Below are 24,963 nucleotides of genomic sequence, written 5' to 3'. Positions count from 1 at the left end.
TGTAGTAACATCAATAAGTGTTTGTCACTATCTTACTTTCTTCTTGTTTTCTTAAGCATTTGAAACGCAGATAACCAGAATACCATTTTTGACTATGTTCATAATGTGAATAGATTTTGCTTAACGAATGATTTTATTATTTACCTATTTTTGTAATATCCATTCCTTCAAATATATGAAAAAAAAGGTCAGAAAATTTATTATCTAAGCTAATATTTTTTTAGAGTTTATTAATTACAACTTCAAGTTATAATAAAGGTTAGGTATCAGGAAATTTATATTATTTTTTGTTCGTCATACAAATATTAATTTACTGTAGTTATCTATTGTGGAATATTGACTATTTTAATATATTCATGTTTTATTTATACATATTTTATTTACAAGGGAGCAAAAATTATATTTGAAAAATAGGAAGCAAATCATTTGTATTGCTCGATGAGGTACCACATAATTTTTTATAAAAAATGACCGATATGTTACACTGCGTAATAAAGATTTTAAATGTGTATTAAAAAGAATTAAAAAGATTAAAAATGTGTATTAAAGAGTCTTTACCTTCTATTAAGAAGGGTAAAAAATAGGATTAATGGGTTAACTTATATCATGTTAAGATTGAGTGATATTAAAACTAAACATAATTAAACATCAAGATAGCTGTTTGGCAATTAAATTTGTCCAAAATTGACGGTACGTATATAGTAATATAAACATTCGATAAACCCTGCATTATAAAAACATATCTTTTTTATAATGAAGATTCTAGTATTCATAGAAATATGTTTATATCAAATGACTTTCGTCGTTACCACATAAAACCTGATGATTTATTTTTTTTTGTATGGCAATATGTTGAAATATAATAATTTGATCAGTTTTTCAACTTAGTTGTATTAGCATGAAACAATGTTAACATTATCTCATTATCACAAGTGGAACTCAGAAATTTTCCCTGTTTGCTAACATCACCTGTGACGACAAAACAGATTAAACTGCACTCCGATACGTATTGTGTGTCGCTGTAATTTTTTTTATTTGTAGGCACAAGAAATGCCGCTAATTTGAGTATATAAAGAGAGAAAGAAAAGAAGACTGTACATACAGATCAGAGATTTGTAATAAGCAACATGTCAAGTAAACTGGTAAGTTATAGGACTGCAGCGTATTACTTATAATTTTCTATTGCTATCGAATTTTTACCTTGATTATTATATTAAAATTCATTTGCATGTACTAGAAAAAATGCAAAGCCAATTTAAGAAATTCGAAACATTTTAAAAAAATTAACTATTTTCTTGAAAACTTGTACCTTAAACCTTATAATTTGAGATATAAAAGATTATAATGATCAAGTTTACAAGTATCTATTTCGTAATGTAATAGTTTAATATGTCATTTGATAGACTATTATTTATAATATAAATATAATAATGATAGTTAATATTAATAAGATGATTTGTTTCCTCCAATAACAGGCTATTTTGGTCTTGTTCGGCGTAATTGCTTCGGCAATTGCTAGACCGAATCTAGGCCTTGATGGCAAAGGGAAAGGAGGTCTTAACTTAGGTGGTAGTGGCAAAGGACAAGCCAACCATGATATCAGTGGAGAACTAAACGTAGAAGGTAACAAAAAAGCTGGTAGTAATGTAGATGTTAAAGGAAAAGGTGGGCACAAAGTTGAATCCAACGTAGATGTTGATGGTAAAGGCCAAGTTAACAAAGGAATCAACGGAGGATTAAACATAGGAATAGAAGGTGGTCATAAAGTTGATACCAATGTAGATGTTAAAGGAAAAGGTGGGCACAAAGTTGAATCCAACGTAGATGTTGATGGTAAAGGCCAAGTTAACAAAGGAATCAACGGAGGATTAAACGTAGGTGTACAAGGTGGCCATAAAGTTGATACCAACGTAGACGTTGATGGAAAAGGTGGTCACAAAGTTGACTCTAATGTAGATGTTAAAGGAAAAAGTAACCAAAAAGCTGGATCTAATATAGATGTTAAAGGAAAAGGTGATCAGAAAGCTGGATCCAAAGTTGGTGGCAAAGGAAAATCGAACCATCGTATCAGTGGAGGCTTAAACATGGATGTCGGTGTAGTAGGTGGCCACAAAGTTGACTCCAATGTAGATGTTAAAGGAAAAGGTAACCAAAAAGCTGGATCTAATATAGATGTTAATGGAAAAGGTGATCAGAAGAAAGCTGGATCCAAAGTTGGTGGCAAAAGAAAATCGAACCATCGTATCAGTGGAGGCTTAAACGTAGGCGTAGGTGTAGAAGGTGGCCATAAAGTTGATTCCAATATAAACGTTAATGGAAAAGGCAACCACGAAGTTGATGCCAATGTAGGCGTTGGCGGTCAAGGACAAACTAGCCAAGGTACCGGTGGAAGATTAAAGGCAGGTGTAGGTGTAGAAGGTGGCCACAAAGTTGATACTAATATAGACGTTAATGGTAATGGTAATCACAACGTTGATGCCAACGTGGGTGTTGGTGGTCAAGGACAAAGTAGCGATGGTACCAGCGGAGGTTTAAACGCAGGCGTAGGTGTAAAAGGTGGCCACAAAGTTGGCACCAATGTTGGTGTTAAAGGAAAAGGTGACCACAAAGTTCAAGCCAATGTAGACGTTGGTGGTCAAGGGCAATCTAGCCGTGGTAACAGGGGAGGTTCCAACATGGATGTTAATGGAAAAGGTAATCTTGGAGGTCATTTGAGTATAGGTGGAAAAGGTGGCAAAGGAACTGCTTTAAATATAAACGGAAATGGAAAAGGTGGCGCTGGAGGTGGTTTGGATCTAGGTTTGGGTGGAATAGGTGGTAAAGGGTCTCTCAACGTAGGTTTGGGTCAATAAACTTGCCAAAATTAAGTGTAATAAATATTTTTATATGATGTACGTGTGATGATAAGACTCGTCACAATCTTTTGCCATTAAATAAAAGTTTAAAATATTTAATTATGTTGATCTAAATTATTTTATATATATTTTTTACAAGCCCCCCCCCCCCAATAAAACTTTATCTTTGATGAAACATAAGAGTGTACTTTAATAAAAGTAAGCTGATTCAATTTGAATGAAATATTAACTGAAAAAAAAAACGAAACAAACACACACACACACACACACATACATGCTACTTTTTATTTCCTATACATGGGCCAGAACTGTAAATCATAGGTATTTTTATTCCACAATTTCTAATATTATCTTATACTTATAACATTTCATAATTACATTAAATATTTATTCTAAAAAAACGGCATCGCTGAAAAAAAGAAAAATAACAAACAACAATTCATATTTTGTTTAAACTGGTCGATTTTCTTGTCATGTATATAGGTATTCTATTATTTGTCATTACAGAGTGTCGCTATCACTCGAAGAGAAAAAATGAGATATCTAACGAAAATAACTCTAAAAAAACAGAGCAAATTGATTCTTATTTCATTGCTTAAGCTGATACAAACAATTTACCTAAAATCCAGACAAAGCACGAGAATGATTCGTAGCGTTTATTCCTATTGCATTCCAAATGAATTGCTTTCGCATTTTTCAATGGCACCCCCTGTTAAAAGTAGAAATTAGGTAAATATAAAAAAAAATGTATCGTGTGTCAAGTGGAAATATGAGAGAACAAGATTCAGGCTAAGCAATGCCTTGAGCAAAATTAGGTAGAGAGGTTTAAAAGACTTTTGCACATAAAAAGAAAGAGAACGCATGCGGCTGACGAATCCCCGCTTTGCACTACTGCAGCACGCGTGCGACGCAGTTGGATGTTTGACTATACACTATCTTTTTGACTTGTAACTTTGGAGCATAACCACGCTGAAAATGCTTCTAGTTTTGTTTCTCTTTTGCTTAGCTTGTTGTTCTTTTTTAGCTAATTCACTGATATAGAATACAGCTTAATGAGCCTAGCTGTTTGGCTTGTTTGTTGGTTAACGAAAAAGTCATAAACTTATGTTTAAAACTGCGATGAGATAATGCACGTGATCACATAGTTAATACCATTGTAGATGTCAATAGAACAGGAGACAAGCTAGGAATGACACTATGGGAAATTTAATGCTTCTGCGATATATGTATAAGAAGAATTTTGAAAATATTTGAAAGTATACAAAAGGTGTAGTTAAAAATTAAAGTATTCAAGCTTATTTATTAAATCTTTTCGCATAATGTCTCTTATGCATATTTCCAACCTCATATCTAAGAAATTTCTTCGCTTAATGATTAAATAGTATGTAAGTATTTGCTTTCTTTTTATGCTGTAATATAGATGGTTTTTATATATCGTGAAAGAATAATTTTAAGTTCCGCTTAGTTAATAAGTCTTCTATTGAAGCTTTGTATAATATTTATATGGAGTTATTACCACCTGTCATTCATTCTCACAGTTTTTATACAAAGCAATTTTTTTCTGCTGCTATTTTTTATTTAATTAAAACTATTGTTTGTTTAATTAAAAACTCCTATATTCAAGATATCGCTTGCTTAAAAATGTACAAGTTTCTGCGATTTTTACTTTAACATACTATGAAAACGTAATTTAAATTATGCATCTTACACATCAATATGCATCAAAATATTTCGTGATGGTAAATTGCGTTAATGCAAGTTTCAAATTACGTTCACAAAGGGCCACTCGTTGGTTCACGATATCGCTCACATTTAACATGGTGTTGTATTTGGGTTACGCGGAGCAGGGATTTAGTCAACTATTGGTTTTGATAAATTCAAAACAATTCATTAACAAAGAAATCATTTAGTACGAGGTTTTACAATACAATAACGTGGAACACTTTGCTACTCTCGTGATACTTAAGGTTAAGCAACGTACGAGACGCGTCACTCGTCAAAACACAAACAAAAATGTGATTTGATCTTGTTAAACTCTAACACAAACTTATTACAGATTGCTGTCTGTGCTCGATACCCCTCTTCCCTGCTCCGTACTAGTCGCGTCATCTTTCAAAATCGTCGTGCCCTCTTGAAAGCTCAACGTAAAGCCCAACGGAACGATCGTGCGCCAGTTTTTGCTCTTGCGTTTGCTGAATGGCCACGACTCCGTTACAGTCCGCGCACTAATACCGAGCCAAAAGTAACTCAGCACCCTGGAGCTCTGCTTCAGGTGACATGCCAGCCTTAAGAAGTCTCATACTGATCTTGCTGCCATGCCGTGCAGCAAACGAGTGTCCTGTGCCTACCGCTCGACTTCAGTCAAAGCCTTACTTGCGACTTCGCACTTTTACAAGCTATTCGCATCCATCCTTTTTCGGTTTCATTACGTAGTTTCTAACAAAAAATTACGTAGTTATTAAGTAGTTCGCTTAACTTTAACAGAATGCGTCAACAATACTTTCGCAGCTATAAAACGTCACTCTTGATTACATTTCGATGTGCACAAAGGTTTTCCTAATTAACTTAAGAATTAGCGCATGTACTATGCACCGTGCTTACAACTCAAGACTTATTACATACACCACGTAACGTTTATTACTTAACTAGTACACGCAACGCTTACAGCTTAACTAGTGCACGCAGTTACCTAACACATTTGCTGAAAAACTACGCAAACGAGGAGATACACTAATTTGACTTCGCGACAAACACAGCGAGCCTTGTAAACGTTAATCTCTTCATTTATTTATTTATTGGTTTTTGGTCCCCGGTTTTCCCGCTCGTAAAGATCTCCAGGCACCCACCCGGCACATCAACGCTTACGACCCTCATTGTATGGTGGCCGGTTTTCTCCAGTATATGATATAATGCTTACAAGATGTATCAGGCTTCAGAAAAATGGAATGAAAAACGGCTAGAGTTCTTCTAAATCTTTGTTTATGAGAATTAATATAAATAAACTCACACACGTAATAATATAATGAATAGATATATAACACGAATTATTATCGATAAAATTATTAAAGGAAACAAATACTTCTTTTTGTCATTTTAATCATTGTAGATTGATTAGTAAAGTCTTCTTAATAGGCTTATCAGCATTCATTGTTATGTAAAACTAGAAGTGTTTATCTGTACAGCAGCTATATTTTACTACATGAAAAAAATTCGCAGCAAGCGTATAATCACTAACTTAAGCAGCCGTTGCGCGCGCACGCGCAATGTCCCTGGGCGCTATTATTTAGTGCAGTTGTGTCATGGTTAATCTCGGATAATTTATGTAACTGCAGTAGCGAGCCAGCAAATAAAGATACATGTTTAGCAAATGCCGACGTTGCGCTGCTTGCCGCATCAATCCAGTGATTGATTTTTCGAAGGATTGGTTGTTGAATTTAGCGGATCTTTTTTATCTAGTGATAGCATACTGTCGAGCTGATGATTAGTTGATGGACATATCATTTTTCTTATAAATATAGCACAAAATTTCTGACTCATTATTGCCCACGAGATTGATGTAATGTGGCATCATCTTGAGCTTGATATATAATACATTTTCTACAGAAAAATATTTTGCAGTGAATACAGCCATGCATCTCACGCTTTTTAGATTATCTCGCAGAATAAAAAGAGCTCGAAGAAAAGAATCGTGATGCCTAAAGTAGAGGCAAAAGAAAATGACTTCAAGGATATATATAGTATAGGGCAAATAATCTAAAAAGGACGTCGGTCTGGTAGAAAAGGAAAATGTTTTATACAGAAAATTTAAAGGTAAACGATAAGAGAAATTGGATGCCAAGCAATTGAATTCCAAAGAAAATATTTTATTAAAATACTCTTATGTCGGAAATCAATACTTCTTTTCTGCTATGACAAAATTGCCCCGCTTTTGTCGATGACTTTGTACGAAAATTTTTCGAAAATCTAGATAGCTACGTATAGACGCACGTCAAGCAGAAATAGTTACGGTTCTGATTAAAATTCTATCGTCCACGTGCATTCGCAACAAACTTCAAAAACATCTTTGTGATATTTTGCAAATTTTATGCGCGTTGAATATTCTTATCTTAAGATAGACTTTCTTTGTGAAATATGAATGACCCAATTAAATTACAATTTAGAAACGTTGACATGTTTTCAGTTGAACTTTAATCGGGACGAGTTGACCTTTTTCTGAAACATTAAATCTACTAATTATATAAATGAAGCATCGATAGGATATACATAAACTTTACACGTAATCTTATACACAGCAACCTAAATAAATGGTTCATCTTTCGGTTTTTGACTCTGATATCCGGTATAAACAAATCTTTGGACATCAAAAATATAGTGCAATGGATCATACAATGCATTGTTAAATACACGCGGTGAGCAACATCGCAGGAAAATCAAGAAAGGGGAGCTTGAGAAATTCAAAGAATCGGTGGCGCGGCGCAAAACTGCAGTGGCGGCAGGTGAGAGTCATTGGCAGTCTGCCACGATTCGCGCAGCCGCTGACCTACTTTCGACCGGCGACGGCGTGGATTGACCCGAGCGTGAGAGAGAAAGAGAGAGAGCTGCAACTTGCAGCAAGCTTTGCGTTACATATACAGCAATTACATAGCCATGGGCTTTTACTTTGCTGATTCGTGTGCCTCTTTTCATCTTCGACGCTTATTACAACAAACCAATCGTAACCATTGTCGAAGTAATGCGCATCTTCCAAATAAAGAATCGGACAACATGGAAGCAGGATTCCTGGTAAAAAATCTATTGAGCAATGAGAAATAGCAGAGAGTCGTATGACCAAAGCGTGAGCTTTACAACTGCCTAGCGCAAGTGGCTGGCTCCAACTTTTACGGCCCACCCACATAAGCTAACAGCGTTGTTTATTGCACAGACATATAAGCCAGGCCAATCAATATTTTACAATCGATTATCCTTTTTCGGCGAGGCTTTACATGCGGGTTTAGATTGAGGTCAGTGGCCCGTATGCTCGATGAGTTTATCATCGTCAATATTTCACACGACTTGTGTGTACGTATGTATCAATTAATAAACCAAGCGAGCTATACGCTCATGCTAATCCCTGAAATTCGCGCAGGGTGTATTGTATCACATACAATTTGTCAAGTTGCTCGATAAACGCTGTCGTCGAGGACTCGTTGGGTTACTTGAGGCGGCACAATCTACAGAAGCTGGATCATACACACCAAATATCATAGCAGCGAGCTCCGGGAGCTTGTTGACATCGGCTTAATCCATACGGAAACGATAAATCAACCGTTCGTGGCTGACTACAGTTACACTTTGGTTCGTTTCTTTTTACATCGATGGGAGAATCTTTTTTTAATTTTTTTTTTGTAAGTGTTTATTGAGTGACGAATTTTAGTTGTATTGGTTAATCAATTGCGATGTGTTTTACACGTTCAATTTATTGGAAATTAAATGGATTTTATAGCTGCTTGTAAAGTAATAGAATTGTAGCAGCTTACAAGCTATAATGGAAAGACATTTATTTTTTAATAATTGCTTAATTGGGATTAAAAAATCTTCAGAAAGTTTATATTATTTACAGCTTTATATTGAAAATGATGAAATTGCAGGAGGCAATTTATTTTGCATGGCAATCATTATCTTCCAGATTATTACACACAGAATCCTCAAACGCTATCAAATCTGCGAAATACACTTAAACGTGCATTGTTAGGGTTTTCCTTCACACTAATGAGAGTGCAATTCAGACTGTAATCGCGCATTGCACTTACAATGTATATTCATCGCAGACATACATTCTATAATCTCAGTTCCGTGTCTTCTATATAAACGAGCGATTAATTTAAGAAAAACATTTGTGACGCAAAAAGAAGAAAAAACAAAAATGCTTGCTTTTCGCGATAACTGCGTCTTTTCCCATAATCACTATTAGCGATAAGAACGTGGCTGATTTTTTTATAGCATCCAGGGTGAGAGATATCAGCTTGACGCATGGATAACAGAGTGTCGGAAAGTTTGCCGTGGCTTTGCCTTTTATCAGGGCTATTAAAGTCGTATTATAGGTTCCAAATAAAATTCGCAAATTCCCAACGGGTACACTCTATTTTTCTATTTACTAGCGAAACAAAATTTTTGTAAAGCTCGATATTAATGATCCTACCAAATGCATCAGGTATACGATTAAAAAACCGATGAATTCATTCACTCGCATTAGCATTTCAATACAGGTGTTTCAGTATTCGAAACGGAATGTCTGCACGTGATAAATTAATCTACAATACAACGGGAACTGTATATTTACAGTATGCGATACGGTGCGTTATTTTTATTGAAATTGGATTCACGTAAAAGTGCGAATGAAGCGAGTATATAATTGATGTACGTTTGACAAAGCCATTGATTATGAAACGAATTTCGTCGTGTTCGCATTTTTAATGAATGAATAATCGAACAGTCGTAAAGTTTTACTTAACAAAAGCAAAAGTATTGATCACTATGCTTTATTATTATTATTATTATTATTATTATTATTATTATTATTATTATTCGTACATGTTTATTTGAACAAAGATATTACACTGAAAATCACAGTAATCCCGGAGTGCGTATGACGAACAAACTTTTCAAATGGAAAACAGCAAATCTCATATCACAATGCGGTACAGTGAATGCATACTTGAAAATGGGTTTTGGCAGGAAGCCATTAATGGTCGTTCGTTATTCATGCACCCATTTATTACTAGTAGTCTCTTCCAATCTCATGATACGATAGCTATTTCCATATCAGCATATTTCGTCTTCGTGCAGAGCCTTTTTTAAACATTCATTTTATTAAACTATGCGCCCGAAGTTTATATTATTTAATGAGCTATCTTTTTAGAAAGGTTATAACAATAGACTCATAAATTCACAATGTGATCGATACGTCTATATAATATAAGAATGACAAAACGAAAGTCGACTTGATTAATTCAGACTAATTTGCCTGTTCAAGTTTCAATCGATCCTTCCGGAATATACATTGCGACGTGTCGACATCTACATAGTATCGATTTTGCAGGATCAACGTGATGATCAGGTAGACCGACGTTATCCTGCATAAATATACCAGCACTTAATCCGCTGCGTATATTAAATTGACTTATTGACATGTATACCTCGTTGTATAGACAATGAGTTATGGCGCGCTTGTACTTAACGAAAGCCAAATGATGTGCGCGCTAATGAATAAACATTTGCTAATTAATTGTCTTTGCCGAATGCAATCGATATATGCATTGAGGAATGAAAAAACATGGATATGATATTTTCAATCTTTCAATTTTGATTTCAATCTCGCACGCGCACTACTATTTTCACACAGAGTATTGCACAATGGAAAAGCTTGGCTAATAAATTTTCGGTCACATTGCGAGTCTGTTGAAAGAAAAGTCGATGCCAAATTTGACACGAAGCCACGTCAATATGCTTCACTTGAGATTCTTCCGGAAATCAGTGCCAAGATATTTTTAGTCTGCACTTGAAGTTATAGCGGTAAAAATGAATAGCTTGAAATTACTTAAACTCGATTGAAAAAAAAAAGAGAAAGTCACTTGACTTCATGATAGCCTTTGTAGATGGAAATGTATGCACGTGCTACTTTTAAAAGTATTTCCTTTTTGAAAACGGCGAGTGTTAATGAAGTATCAAAATTAGATACACCTAGGAAGATAAAAGTTTTAAAGCTTGGAAAAGATTTTGAACACGTATAATTAGTCCCGATTCACGGTGATTATTCTAAATTTACAGTCCCAATGGAAAATGAAACTGATGTTTAATTTAAACGTTGAATCCGAAATCAATTCGAACTATTGATTGATTAATTATGATCGAACAACGCTCGTCGTTAATAATAATAAATTCAAGGTACAGTGAGTTTTGTACGTGCCACGTGTTACTCTACGAGCATCTAAAATAGACATGAAATTCATTTGTCCGACTGGCACACCTTCCATCTTCGGTCAGATATATACACCGCCATGTATATACTTTCACCTCTGCAAAAAAAATCGAAGAGTTCAGTTGGGGTCAAAATGCGCGACATGCTCTCTCTCTCTCTCTCTCTCTCTCTCTATTTGAGCCCGATTATCTTGGTGCAGCTGCTGCTTCCGTTGCCTCACTATTGAATTATGGACATTTCAATTTTGGACGTGAAAGCAAGTGAGGTGCGTGGCTTGATTCATTGTAGGTCGGGCTGCTCTGCGGCGATGCGTCAATTTTAGACAACCAACATACTGTCAATTGTTACTTCCGTACATCCGTTTTGGCTTTGAGATAATATTACAAAAAAATAATAATACTTCTGCATACTGTGTCGATGGATAATCCAATCTAACAGTACTTTTCGCAAGGTTGTAAATGTTACAGTAGTCAATTGTAATTGGAAAGTTAAAACTCAAGAAATTTCTCTTAATTGAATTTCAATAGTTGTATTCGTGAAAAATAAAGTTACTATTTTCCATAGCAAAATTCTTTTTTTTCGTAAGAAGTGCTTAATTCCATCAAAATCGTAAAAAGCCGTTTATTTAAAATAGTAAACAGAGCAGAGTAGTGGAAAACGATGAAGTCGTATATACCAGCAGCTATCAAAAGCAAAAATCAAGAAAAAAAAGGATCAAAATGTCAATTGCGAAAAAAATCTGAATTGTAGGCCATAAGGGGGAGCCGCTCCGTTAAAAAACTGAGCAAACAAGCGCGCGAGCAACAGAGCATTTAGCAAATGAACCAGTTCGCTTTCTCTGAAGTTGCTGGCCTACGACTATTAAAACGAAAAGCAGCAGCCACGCGTGGTGTGCAAAAGCCCAAAGCGTGGTTTGCTGCCGCTGCACTGCTACATGTTTAATTCAGTGTCGACGGTTCAGCGAGGTAGAAACCTAGCATTTAGCACTCAGCCTCGAAGCTCGTAATATGACGCACAAGCCGCTGACTCGCGGCTAACACGATCAGTTACATTCGACGTGAGCGACGAGAGACAAAGCCACTTTGATGTTGTAAATTGCATTTCGATCGTTGCGAGAAGCAATTGTATACGTAGATCTATGGATTAAAGATTTATTGTAATTTTATATGATAAATGAAGGTCCGAGAAGCACTTTGAGACAATGTAATTTTTTTTTGCTTTTATCCAGATTTCTCTTTTATTCTTGATTACGAAGGATAGTAAATGCATATTCTCAAAGCGAACGGCCTTTTGAGGATTGGAATGACGCCGATTATCACGTTACGGGATTTCCCGTTTGACATTTTGATGGACTTTTGTTAAGTTGGACTTTTGAAATACGAATTTCAGAGAAAATGAATCACAGAGTAAAATGTTTCAGCAGTAAAACAGTAGGTATTGAAATTTGAACGAATGATTGAAATTGAAGATGGAAGATCATTCAGAAGATGCATGCATTTTCCAAATTCTCCAGTTTTCTAATTAAAAAACACAATATACAAGGAGTTTAAGAAATCATAGTAGGATAGGCTAAGAAGATTAGTATTAAACGTTAAACGATCTAATTACTGGTTTCGTAAGTAATACGTGGAAATAAAAAATTCATAAGACTTGAGGTAATAAAGTGACTCTTGCCCACGCTTCGCATACACTATCGCGCGCTTATCACTTAGAGAGAATTGGCTCTGGTATCTAGCAAGGATTAAGACGTCGTCGTTACCGTCGTGGCAAAGCTTAAACTTCAACTTTTGCCCAGAAGCAAGACCACCGCATTTGCCCCTTCTCCGAGCTTTCTAGTCTCTCGTCTCTCAAGGAACTATGCTTCACTGCATTTTACGTGGGATGCGCTAACGACGCGACGAAATCCGAAGAGGAACCTTGTTTCGATGATGTCAGTCTCTAGGCCATGTATTTTTCACGGGATATCAAATTTTTAAAAGCTTTTTTCTTAATTCGCGGAAAGGCACATAGTTTGAGAAAAAAAAGCGGTGGTACGTTGACTCGATAGCGTTACTTTATTAAAATGTAAAATGTTTTAAAAGTATTATCACGATCTAGGTCAGATTTAAATACAGGCATTTCAGTCGTGAGCACGCAACGCATTTTTTTAAATTTCTGCTACAAGCTACACAGACCTGATTTTTTGTTGTTGCACTTCGAAAAAGACGTATTTTGAATGTGAAGTCGAAAAAAAATGGCACGAGCAGAGTTTACTTTATTTTCTCGACTAGAAGTGCATGAAATACGTATTGTTTTAGAATATATAGAGATATATTCTGCTAAACTTTCTTTTCAATACTATACAATATTCTTGAACCGTGAAGTGTGAATTCAAATTGAAAAGCAAATGTTTCCAAGGTATCCGATTGATTTTGTTATTCTGCAGGAACTCACCCGAGCTGTTTCTTGAGTACATTGTGTTTATTTCTTCTTTGAAAAAAACTGCAAGTAAATGCAAGAATAGAATGGGTTTTTGTATAACTTTTTCAAACAAAAAGCTACATTTAACAAGATTAATGGAATACTACTATTTACAAATTAAAACAGGAACGATATATCAATTTTCCTAAAATCAAAATTATTTTAAATTTATGGATACCATACCGCTGTTTTATCGACTTTTTCTTTGGGGCATATTTTCTTCTAAAATACGTAACGGAGGACGTTCATGCTTCGGTTAATAATTAATTATTAGATATTAAAGCGAAGTATGGTCGACTTATTGATAAAATCGACAACAATTTTTTATTTCTATAGCAACATTTTATGGCGAGTGTTTATTTTTCTCAGATAAAATTATTGATCTAATTTTGTGTTAGAAATGTAATTTTTGTCAATTTCAACAACGAGTTCATCGTACTTTGCTTTATTATCTAACAATCAATTCTTAGTCGAAACATGAATGTCCTTCGATGCGTATTTTAGGAGAAAACACACCTCATAGAAAAAGTCGGTAAAATAAAAGTATGGCATCCCCTTAAAGCCCAAACGATACCACAAAAAAACAATATTGTATATCACATAAAAATATAAAATGAAAAGTGTAAAAAAGAAAGCGGTCGAATTGAAAATTCCTTTTTTTACAGGTACGCTAAAGTTCAGCGACGAATGCACAGAGGATCGCGAGTGCGGCTTCGACGGCTCTTATTGCGACCCTAAGGTTAGGAGATGTCTGTGCAGAGAAGAATTCCGCGCCACCAATCACATCGACAAATGCGGACACGGTGAGCTTTTATTCTCTCAACTATTTTCTTCTCGAACTTTTTTCTGCGGAATCGCGTGGAAAACTTCGTTCTTTTCTGTAGAATAAGTCAAACTCGAATTCCTTCATTGTGAAGCGATCTTTATCACGATACAGTCGTTACTACAATTTGAAAAATAATTATGAACAAGTACTTGATATAATTTAATCTCACTAAAAATTATTAAATCTATCTTTTTATTAAAAACAAGTGTCGGAAAATTTAAACGTAATTTTAAACTACTGGACTGCAAGCTTTCGTTCTGCTACAAAAACTTGCGACCTTTGTATTGTCGCGTTCAGTCTCTTAATTTTCCGTTATTAAAATTAATAAGGAGCTTCCGGCAGCAGATGGAACATGCGTTCGTGCATCTTTTTCATAACTTAGTCATAAACAGTGTTGTACAGTGCAATGAACGTTACTGAAACGGAAACTTATTACATCTAACAAGAATATTGCTCAGAGTGTTAACGATCAGTTTATAAAAAAGAAATGAAGCGAAGTTCAGAACGTAGTTTAAAAATTAAGATCTTTAGATTTATTATATTGATTTTAAAGATTAAAAACTTTGCATTCTAGCGTTTAACAAGTCACGTAAACTCAAACTCTAGTGTCTAAACAGAGACACGCCACACGCGTAATAAAAACACGGGCAGCATAGTATAATTGAGGTTCTTAGGTCGTTTTAATTAACGCTAGCTTCGGGTTTCTAAGTCGAAGTGGGAGGAAGTGGGAGTGGTGACGGATAAGTGATACGTCAGGTATAGCACGCCGCGATCGAGCGCCACTTGAAAACAAGGGCTGCGAACACAAATCGATCCTCCAAACGTTTATTGTTGCCGTTCGCCCGCATGTGTATACGCACACATAAACTCTACTACGCAATAACTTTCTTACTTGATTAAGATTGTTCAAACCGCGCTTTATTGCCTATACATCCAGAAATGATTTATCACTATAGCACCTACTTTGTATAAGTGCGTGTTTACCACGATCGATTTTTGCGAAGTGTTACCTCGTTAGATTACCATAATCGAATATCCGTTCTCTGATTTTCACGCATCGTCGATGAAAGACGTTGCTACCGGCGATTACGCGCGAATTACAGTAAGAGATTTGGTTCAAAGAATATTATCATCTTGCACAGGGCATTTGCAAAGAATACAAATCAGATCTTTTAATACGTTATGAAATTAGTAGGCAGCATCTTTAAGATCAAATGATTCAATGGTCGTGTCTCCAAACACGTTGACTTTTATTACTTAATGGAATAACTTCCTCGTAAAGCATTAAATCACACAATTTTTCTTTTGTCGCTCTTGAGCATTTAAAAAACTTAATTTATTTTCTTATTATCTCCTATCTTCATTTTTTCATCATTTTTCTTCCTCGCATGGTCAAGGGTTTTCTTCCTTCCGCCACTTGCTATTAATTTTTTTTTCTCATCCAATGACTCATCTGCTCTCTTTTTATGACCTTCCAAGGTTTAGTATCGTTTCCTTTTTTCATTACTCGTTACCCATGATTTCAGCTTTTTTTCTAACTGTTTCACTGATTCAGCGAGTTAGTGCGTTTCCGTAACATTCAAAGAAGTAATGATAGAAATTAACAAAGAATAAAAAGAGAAGAGGTGTTCGAAGAATAACCACTTCTAGATGACATAAATTCCGATAAGCGTAACAAGAGGGCTCCATCTCTTACTCTCTGTAGTTTCTCCGCGCCTCTCAATTTTCAAGCTTTTTATTTGTATTTGCCTTTCACGACGACAGACTCGAAGAGCCAATGAATTGAATACCCGAAGCTCTTTTGTCGAGCTTACATTGCCACATCAACATTTATTGACGTTTTGCTCTCTTTCTCTGTTGAATTTCTGAAGTACAGAAAATACTGCTATACATTGAATATGAAAAAAAGAAATGATTTATTACACGTCTGACTGAAATCGACTTATTCTACTTATATAGTTTTAAAATTTACCAGATTTCTGAAAAAAAAAAAAGTTTCACGATCGTCACTACAGAATTTAGAATTCATTTTTTTTTCTATAAGTAACTTTCAACGTCATAGAAATCCTCAAGAATAAGAGCATTTTCACAAATAAAAACCAATGCATATCCTAGCGAATGAATGAGTATGTAGGTGGGGAGAGATGAAATATATTTAGTTTGAGCGTAAAAGAAATACCAAGTGAATATGTCTTAGGCCAAAAATCTTATCTTTCATTTCTTTCACATTCATAATATTTTTCCCACTCTCGGCGCGAGCCCTAAACGTGTATAAGAGCAATTAGCAGTTTAGAAACGTTCATTTTCAACGCCAAATTTATACCAACTTTTAATTCACTTTGACAGTTAATTTTATCATAGGCGTACGCTGGAAATACTCAGATTCTTATCGAAAACGAAATGATAATTATTAAAAATTTGGTAAACTTGAACGTTCGATTTTGTCTAATGAACAAGTTTAGTAAAACTCACAACAACGCGTTCTTTTCCATTCGAAATCCTCGCGAAGTCTATTAAGATTTGCGAGAGCGGCCTGCGACGAGTGGAGTTTCAATCTCAATTACATTAAGATCGTTCGATACTTATGAATTCGTTTGTATACGCTGCAGCGAGTGAAAGCACACTGCGGAGGCTGCGAGAAAAGCAAGACGCGATAAGCTCGAATTACTTTCCAGAAGCTCTTGAAGAGAGTAGTAGCAGCAGCAGCAGCAAGTAAAATGCAAAGTAGTTGCCAGCCGCGGTGCAAGAAGAGAGAGAAAGCAAACTTTTCGCATTAGTGAGTTTTCAGGGTTTTTTTACTCCCTCCGTAGACTCTTATTGCTTGCCATTATGCTTATGCTAAAGAAATACGCAAGGAGGAGCTAAAGGGAGAGTCAATTGATTGCGGTAATTAAAATCGGCACTTTGGAAATTACAAATAATTTATCAGCATTGGATAAAAATTAATCGCAGGTATGATTCATTTGGAAGTTAAAAATATTGATTTATTAAGCAAACACCGACAGTGAGAAAAAGTGGCCTATACCCTACTGAAATATTTGAAAATGCATTATAATGCTTGCGTGTGTATGCATGATATAGTATGCTCACTTGCCAATATCTTTGCGAGCGATATTACCTTGGAGAATTCCTGTCTAGGAGATCTAAAGGCACACATACACACACGCGCGCGCGCGCGCACGCATGCACACGAAGGCTTATCGGCCTATTTAGCGGCGAATATTCAATTACCCTTGACTAACGTATAACGTATATGAGCGACGTCCGCGACGAGCTCTGCCGAGAATATCGCTTCTCTCGATTGCGTGTAATTCAATAGGCAACGGCGCGCCGCTACGTAGCCAGTCATGCTACGCTTAACTGATTATGTGATTTAATTGGATGAGAAAATCTAATTATTATATATTATGTGCTCACTCTAATAATTCCGTACTTATACGTGACTTCACATGACGTAATTGCTATGCAATCGAAATTTTTATTTATAATCTGCTGAATCGTCGTCGTGGCTGCTTCGAATTAATGACATTTAATTTTAATTGGTAGACCGCCTACGAAAAATTATTACGCGTAATTTCGTTTTAGCTTTATTTCACGGTGTTTCCGTACGTATGAATGTTATTCAGGCGATCGCTAGCCGAAGATGTATCGTCGTAGTTATATTATAAGGGTTTCTCGTCAACTTAGTGTCTCGCGCGGAACATATCAAATTTATTACACGTGATTTTCATCTAGACATTTTTTTGGACTCTGATTTATCAACGACTTCTGCCGTCGACGATAAAGTGGGTAGAATTTGAATAAACTGAAAATATTCGCACAGGCACCTTAATATATGTCTTGAAAAAGTTGTTGCCATGTTAACTACGGTAATAAATAAGAAATAAAAAATGAGGTTACAGGATAGTCAAATATTTTCTAGCGTGTACACCAGTTAAAACGATAATCTTTGTCATCAGGCAAATGACACAGCGTGGAGAAAAATTTTTTTGCAGATTCCTCGTCAAGTCAAGTACTTACGAAATAAATCCGTTAGTAGTGCGAAGTAGGAAAGAGGCCGCTGATTAAAATGGATGGACGACTAGCGACGGGTGTTGCGTTGCACAATGGCTCTCCGACGCCGTTCGCGGTTGCGCATTAAAAAGGAAATAGCGAACGCTGTATTTCTCCATTAAACGCGCGAGAAGCACCTGCTCGTCGTGTTTATTAACCTAAATCCAGCGACAATTACCATATTTCACGCGATCGCACCGACCTCTATAGAGAATCATGGCGTTTAAAAGGCAGGAGTCTGGTGTCAGAATAGCGGAATCTGTCATCTGTCTTAGCATTTTTTTGTCGAGTCTCCCGTTACCATGCGCATTCAAAGAAAATTTTAACGATTCTCTCGGCTGACGGGAATTCTCTTCATCCGCTCGCGTTACAATAAGTGCTCGTTTTTTGCCTTGTTCGACTGCTATCTGCAGCCGAAGAGCATCGGCCAAATATATTCTCTTTCACGTGGAGGCGTGGCTAAAGGAGGAGAATTCACGTTGATCTTGTTTTCAGCGGCGAATATCAACGAGTCGTGCTTCTTCACGGAGCAATGCGAGGTGAGCGTTGCCCAGACGGAATGCCGGGACGGCCGGTGCATTTGCATCTTCGAGAAGGTGCCCGTGCAGAACAAGGATGGCTCGATCCAGTGCATCGGTACGCTACAGCTCTCAAATTGCTATTCGACTATGTTTATTTCATGAGCTTACGATATTCATGATATTTCTTTTTTTGCACGTATATGTATATATCTTGAATGTTGCTTTTCTGTCATTTTATTCCGCAGCCGAGGTAAAGGAGCCACAGGACTTGAGATACGTAGACCCGGCGATGATCGGCATTCTCGCCGGTATGGCACTCATGTTCATCATCATCTGCATCGTTCTAAGGCTATTTAGCCAGTACGTAATATCAACGACTGATAAATATATACTTGAGCGATCACTAAATCTTCTATTTATCTAATTTGTTATTTACTAGAAGCACCGCGCGCCTACTGATCTTCCATTATTTCGAGTTTATTTAACGATTCACCGAAATTGAAATTCTAATTCGACATTTGATTGCGAAATAAAATATTAGAACTCTAATTAGTATATATCGAGTAGGATGTTTTAATAGTAGAGTAAGTTAGTTAGACAATTTCTTAATATTGACACGTTTGAAAACGAATCGATGTATATAATCTTATTAAACGTGAACTTCCACAGAGAGAAGAATTTTTTCTTCATAACAATACCTACAATTTTTTCAAAGACCATTGTACCTTTACTCCTTGTCTCAATCATTAGTGATATCATGATTTTGTTTAATTGTATCGGATCGAAAAGTAAATTACACATAGCGAACGAAGAGTCACAGTACAAATGGTATGTTTGTGTATTGCAGGGCACGTTGGCGAGACAATAGGACAATCTTCAATACGCCAAATGCTAGGCTGATGAACGTGTCGCTGTTGCGCGACAACAAACTGCTGCATGGCCAGGAGCGACGTGGTTCGCGAGCAAGCGTGAGAGGACCGTCGAGGCAACCCTCGATGGCCTCATTGCGCGCCCACTCGCCGAACGCCTCGCAAGGTGCGAAACACTCACAGCGAGTTAACCGTACGGGTTTTTATTCAATTCACTTACTAAGCAAGCAAGAAGTTTTCATATTATATATACATATAACTACAACTTTCTAATCTCTACTGTCCGAATTCACCTTCTTAAGAACATGACCCTATTATATGAAAACGTTTGTATATGTACAATATGCATATATATATATATACGGTTCGTTCGTTCGTTGTTACTATTCTATTACTATTGCTACTATTACTATTGATCTTGATTTTTATGAAAGTAAGAGAACGGAAAAGATATGAAATCTCACCTAGCGTACGTTGTTTTTTTGACCAAATAAGTATGTACGTAGGTACTGTTGAAACCTCTCTATTCTAACTAGATTTTATCCGAGGCTGTCTCTTGAAACTGACTGCACTTGCTCTAGTTAAGTGAATCAACATTATTGTCATCATCTTTCTTTATCTCATTTGCTGTTTCTCTCATCCCTCTTATATCTCTACGACACTTTTACAGTTCTTTTTACTATCTCTTTATCTACCTCACGGTTCATTTTCAATCACGTAAAAAACGTCAAAATTGTATGTACTACATCGGTTATTTTGGCTCTTGAACAAAAACTGACGAAATCGAAAAGACTGGCCTCGCGTTCATCACGAACAAACAGAAACAAGACGTAGTAGGAGCGGAATTTCGCAAGGACAGACGCCGAAAGAGATAACCGCTCCTATACAACTTGACGTTCTCATAATTCCATTTCCTCGTAATTAACTCTCTCTCTCTCTCTCTCTCTCTCTCTCTCATTCGTAACTGTTTTTTGCGCACACAAAAGCTACTGCACGCGCGCACATGATAATTCTCTTTTTTTCCTACCCATCCCATTTCTGCACGTTAGTTGCGCTGCAAGCTTCGTTTGGCCAGGCGCTGTTTTTTTATGAAGTGCGAGCAACGTTCGTATATGCTCGCTTCTTTCTGGCTGTCTTTTTTGCACTTTTCATATTGCACGAGCCAAAACGTCCCATACCTGCATGTATATTTTAGTCAGTTTTAGCCTGGTGACGCCAAAATCTTGAATGTTTCGTGCTCTCCTTTCGCCTGCTAATGACCTTTAGCTTAGTAATTGCAATGAGATGTTCATAGAAAAACTTTTAGTTAAATAATTTGTGCTTGGATGCTAATGTTCTGATATTTCTTTGCTTGGGTTTGCCTGATAAATTAATTGATTTATAATAAGCTTTTTCAGCGACTATGTGAACTCGTTCTAGTGCTCACTTTTTTATGAAAATGAAATATGTAAAATGGCCTTGAAAGCTCACATGGAGAATTCTTTTTGAAATATTATGATCTTAAATTATACGCAATTGCAATTGCAGCTATTGAATTTTTATCGATCAGAGCAAAAGTAACGTGGGCAAATGAAGACTGGTGAATGCTTGCGTGTGCAAATGTCATTTCGATGGATAATTACTCGGAACGTAGAATAGAACTAACTATGAAGATCTGTCAGTGGAAATAGCGCAGTTACGTTTGCGTTTGTAATGGAAATTACGTGTCTAATTTGAGGAGAAAAAGCATTTCACACGTGAGCAACATATCGCCAGACTTATTTGCACGTCATTTATTCTGAAAATTTAATACTGTCATGCAATATATTTTTCTAACTATTTGTTCTTTAGAATAATTTCTCTTGCGGATCTTAATATGCAATCAATGATGTTCAATTTTTACTGCAACATGCACTGCGAAAAGCCTTAATAGTAATATAGCAGTGTTTGCTTATGCTTCTTTGTCGATAACAAAAAGGATTTTCGCAATTTTTAAAGGAAAGTAACATGTATATGTAACAGTTTGAGTAATACTGAATCTTGTAGAATGTCTCTTGTTTGAAAATAAAATAACATTTAGCTTTCCATGACTGATGATTCAGACAAAATAATTTATTTTGGATTATTAGCGATATCAACAAGTAATTTAAAATAGTTCCATCTTACAATGTTGTACAAAATTTACTTATAGCCACTCACTTATTTTTCTCTTCGATCTTGGAACTGTTTTTGATATATTTGTGTTTGAATGTCTCTGTCACGTTTAACGTTATATGTTAAATGCGTCACGTCTTTTTAGACAACAAATTTTTTTTGAACTATATTTTTTACTCTTAAAAATCTGTTTTCTATCTCTCTTTTTTCTATACCACATAATGATGACGTCTTATAAAAAGCGTCATTATATTCATTAAACTCCACACGTAGCCTTTTAAATATCTAAACTCGAATCATCATTTGAAAAATGTTTATAAAATGCTTTTGCTTTTTGTCTATCCAGGATTTTTAAAGAACCAAAAACTTTTTTCTGCTCCTTTTTTGTTATGTAATCGCTATTTACGAAAGTTTTTTTAATAAATTTGTATACAGTTATGGCATCACCGAAAAAGTCAGCACCAACAAGCACTTGTGTGTAGCCACCCGACTAAAATTGGTACTCGCATCTCTCGCCATTGCCAAATATAAGAGGTAGCACTTTAATTCGCAAACATATAACGTTACACATGTCATCCTATGCCGCTGTCTCATTGATCGAATCAAACGAAAAACAAATTCGCACGCATTGTCAAAAAAGAAAAGACAAAAATGAAAGCACGAATGAAAAAAAAAGAATGATAATTTGTTACATATTACTCACGCAGATGAGAAAATCCTTTTAAATAACGACAAAGGAAAGCGTGGCGGCAGCGGCGGCAATGAGTGTGCTGCATTCGCCCCGATACAAGATACCCGAATAACGGACCATTGCACTTCGCCCTTGTCGCCAGGATCGAAGATGGGCTCGAGACGTGGGAGTCGTGGCAGTGGTGGCAGTCAAGCCGGCGGTCAAGCTGCCAACAAGCTCAACAGATCACCACCTAATCATCAGGAGCCTGTGCTCGAAAACGTCACCGTCGAGATACTCGAGGACAAATCCTAATACCCTTCCCTCTCCGCCTATTTCTATTTGATAGTCAGTCTCTCTCTAGCTCTCCCTTTATTCTCCTATCATCGATCGCCACTTCCTACAACTATCATTTTTATCAACAATACTGTGACGCTTAGATAGCAAATATATTATATATAACTTTTCTTACTGTCGATTATGTATAAGGTTAATTTAATCGATATCACACGGGAAAATTATCTTATCCAAATTTTTAATATACTGTAATTGTCTGTATACCTGTAAATGTCCAATCGATTTTGTTTGAAATGAAGAAAGATCATAAAAGATATTTGATTTATCAACTTCCCATATTTCAGTAATCTAACAGAAAGGGTGCCAGAAATTTTCCGTCTATATTTATAAAATATGGTAGTGCGTAGAATGAGAAGTGGAGATTAGCCGCGCGAAAAGAAAAATTACTGCAAATACATAACAATAAAAAACACGCCCGTGCCGTTCTTTGCCACGGCGCTTTTTTCACTTTTCTCGGAAGAACAAACAAAATGAATTCATGGCAAACGTAAATAATAAGTCTTTATCGCATAAATAATAAGCTTCATGAATTTTTCGACATCATTTTTATTGACTTAGAATGCGCTTCATCAACTAATGCGTAACACTGCATTCGAAACAATTTTAGATCAAACGATATAGCATCGAACTTCAATTTTCTTCTTATTTCTCCACATGCAGCCGTAAATTCAATTATACATATAGCATATAAGATAAAATGGGAAGCAAATAAATGGAAAGAGAAAAACAAGCATCGAGTAAATTAAGACGAAATGAAATTAAACATTACTTTGTTTGATCCAACAAAAATACGATAACAACCGCGAGTTTCTTTCTGATTGAGCGTTTTTATGCGTGTATTAAAACATTAAGAATTCAAAAGGCGTAAAATTGGTGTTGTATAAATAGCTATGATTATGACTAATAATCTCTCAATCATTTACTTTATCTTGAATAAATTTTACATTTTATCTACTTACATTATATACGCGGACAAAAATATGCTTGCAAACAAGTGTTCAAAAGAAAAAATTCTACAATCATAAGTCTCAAAGCTTCTTTCTATATACCATTTAACGTATACAAACGTTATCTCTGATCGTGTTTGAAGTAAATTTGTGACACAAACCAAGCTGACAAAAGAGTGTACACACCGTTAAAAGAAAAGAGCGTTGATCGATTGGATTTAACCAACAAAGAGTTGTAATCATACGAAAGGGACCATATGAAAGTTTTGTAAATCGACCACCCAGGAAAAAATTTCAAAAGAAAATTGATAATCATGACACAGTTACAATGTTATATTAAAAACCAAATTCTTGAAAGAAAATGAAGAAAAGATGCAAATATGTAAATTACGTGTGTTATATTATACGAAACCAGTACATGTAAAAAGCAAAAATCAATCAAACAAAAAACATCGACACAATGACGTAGTAATTTATAAAAACGAAAAAATAATTCTGTTTGATGATAATCAGGCAAAAGATTTATGTTTGGGTCACCTAAAATCACGTATGTATCATTATAAACCCTTTTAGTAAGATGTAAAAGACTAGTATATATACTATCAACAACAATTAAAAGTTTTGTTAATCCGCACTACCACTCAACTCAGACTGTCCACGATGTGAAAAAATAACGTCTAAACTATGTAACCGTCTTTTTACGTCTCTATATGCGATTCGGTGCCTATGCTATCAGTACATGATTATTATTAAAGAAAACAAATATCGCAATTTACATAATAAAGATTACGAAGATTATTAAAATCTATATATACGAGATTATATAATGTGCTATATGAGATGATTATACAAATATAAAATATTTAAGATATTCAGAAAGATAAAAAATATATATCAATTTAAGCGTATTGAAAAAGAATATCATGTTTTAAGGGTTTTATATATATATATATATATATATATATATATATATATATATCTATCTATCGTCAGAATATCTATCGTAAACTATCCGACTTTATTTTGTTTTTGTTTCAGAGCTCTCTATGAATGATACATTCTATTTAAAGCAAATATAGCTATATTCAAATAAAAACTATAGTGGAGAGACCTATAGTAGTCGTTGCGCTGTACTCTGTGATTACGTATGCTACTTAAGGGCAGATCGCGCGAGCGCGATCCTCGAACAAAAATTAAATATAAAGCTGCTTAAGGTATTGTTATGCCCTCGCGTAATTCTACCAAATATTATAGATTTGAGCAAATTATGCATAAAGATTAAGAAGATGAAAAACTTTGTGCTGTTTGACAAAAG

The 24,963-nt window shown here is 35.5% G+C and overlaps 2 protein-coding genes across 9 annotated transcripts in view; both read left to right on the top strand.

Moving 5' to 3' along the window:
• The window catches only part of LOC131664829 (uncharacterized), a 40,410-nt gene extending 15,816 nt beyond the window's left edge, over positions 1 to 24,594 (top strand). For 6 of the 8 annotated variants that reach the window (XM_058936230.1, XM_058936228.1, XM_058936231.1 and 3 more), the window contains 5 exons: positions 13,938 to 14,075; positions 18,647 to 18,787; positions 18,918 to 19,032; positions 19,520 to 19,707; positions 22,382 to 24,593. In XM_058936230.1, coding sequence (XP_058792213.1) covers positions 13,938 to 14,075; positions 18,647 to 18,787; positions 18,918 to 19,032; positions 19,520 to 19,707; positions 22,382 to 22,659 — 860 coding nt within the window. In that variant the 3' untranslated portion in view covers positions 22,660 to 24,593. Of the gene's footprint in view, positions 1 to 13,937; positions 14,076 to 18,646; positions 18,788 to 18,917; positions 19,033 to 19,519; positions 19,735 to 22,381 lie in introns of all 8 variants that reach the window. The other 2 variants (XM_058936235.1, XM_058936234.1) reach the window with 2 other exon arrangements.
• Positions 1,045 to 2,946, top strand: LOC131664828 (uncharacterized PE-PGRS family protein PE_PGRS54-like). Its single transcript, XM_058936227.1, has 2 exons — positions 1,045 to 1,142; positions 1,476 to 2,946. Exons 1-2 carry the CDS (start codon positions 1,128 to 1,130, stop codon positions 2,850 to 2,852), a joined length of 1,392 nt encoding a protein of 463 aa, XP_058792210.1. The 5' UTR covers positions 1,045 to 1,127; the 3' UTR covers positions 2,853 to 2,946.
• Positions 24,595 to 24,963: the final 369 nt, after the last annotated feature.

Source organism: Phymastichus coffea, unplaced genomic scaffold (assembly GCF_024137745.1).
Source record: "Phymastichus coffea isolate CEN01 unplaced genomic scaffold, Cenicafe_Pcof_1.1 PCOF00046, whole genome shotgun sequence".
Taxonomy (NCBI): domain Eukaryota; kingdom Metazoa; phylum Arthropoda; class Insecta; order Hymenoptera; family Eulophidae; genus Phymastichus; species Phymastichus coffea.
This window is presented reverse-complemented; position numbering and strand designations above follow the sequence as displayed.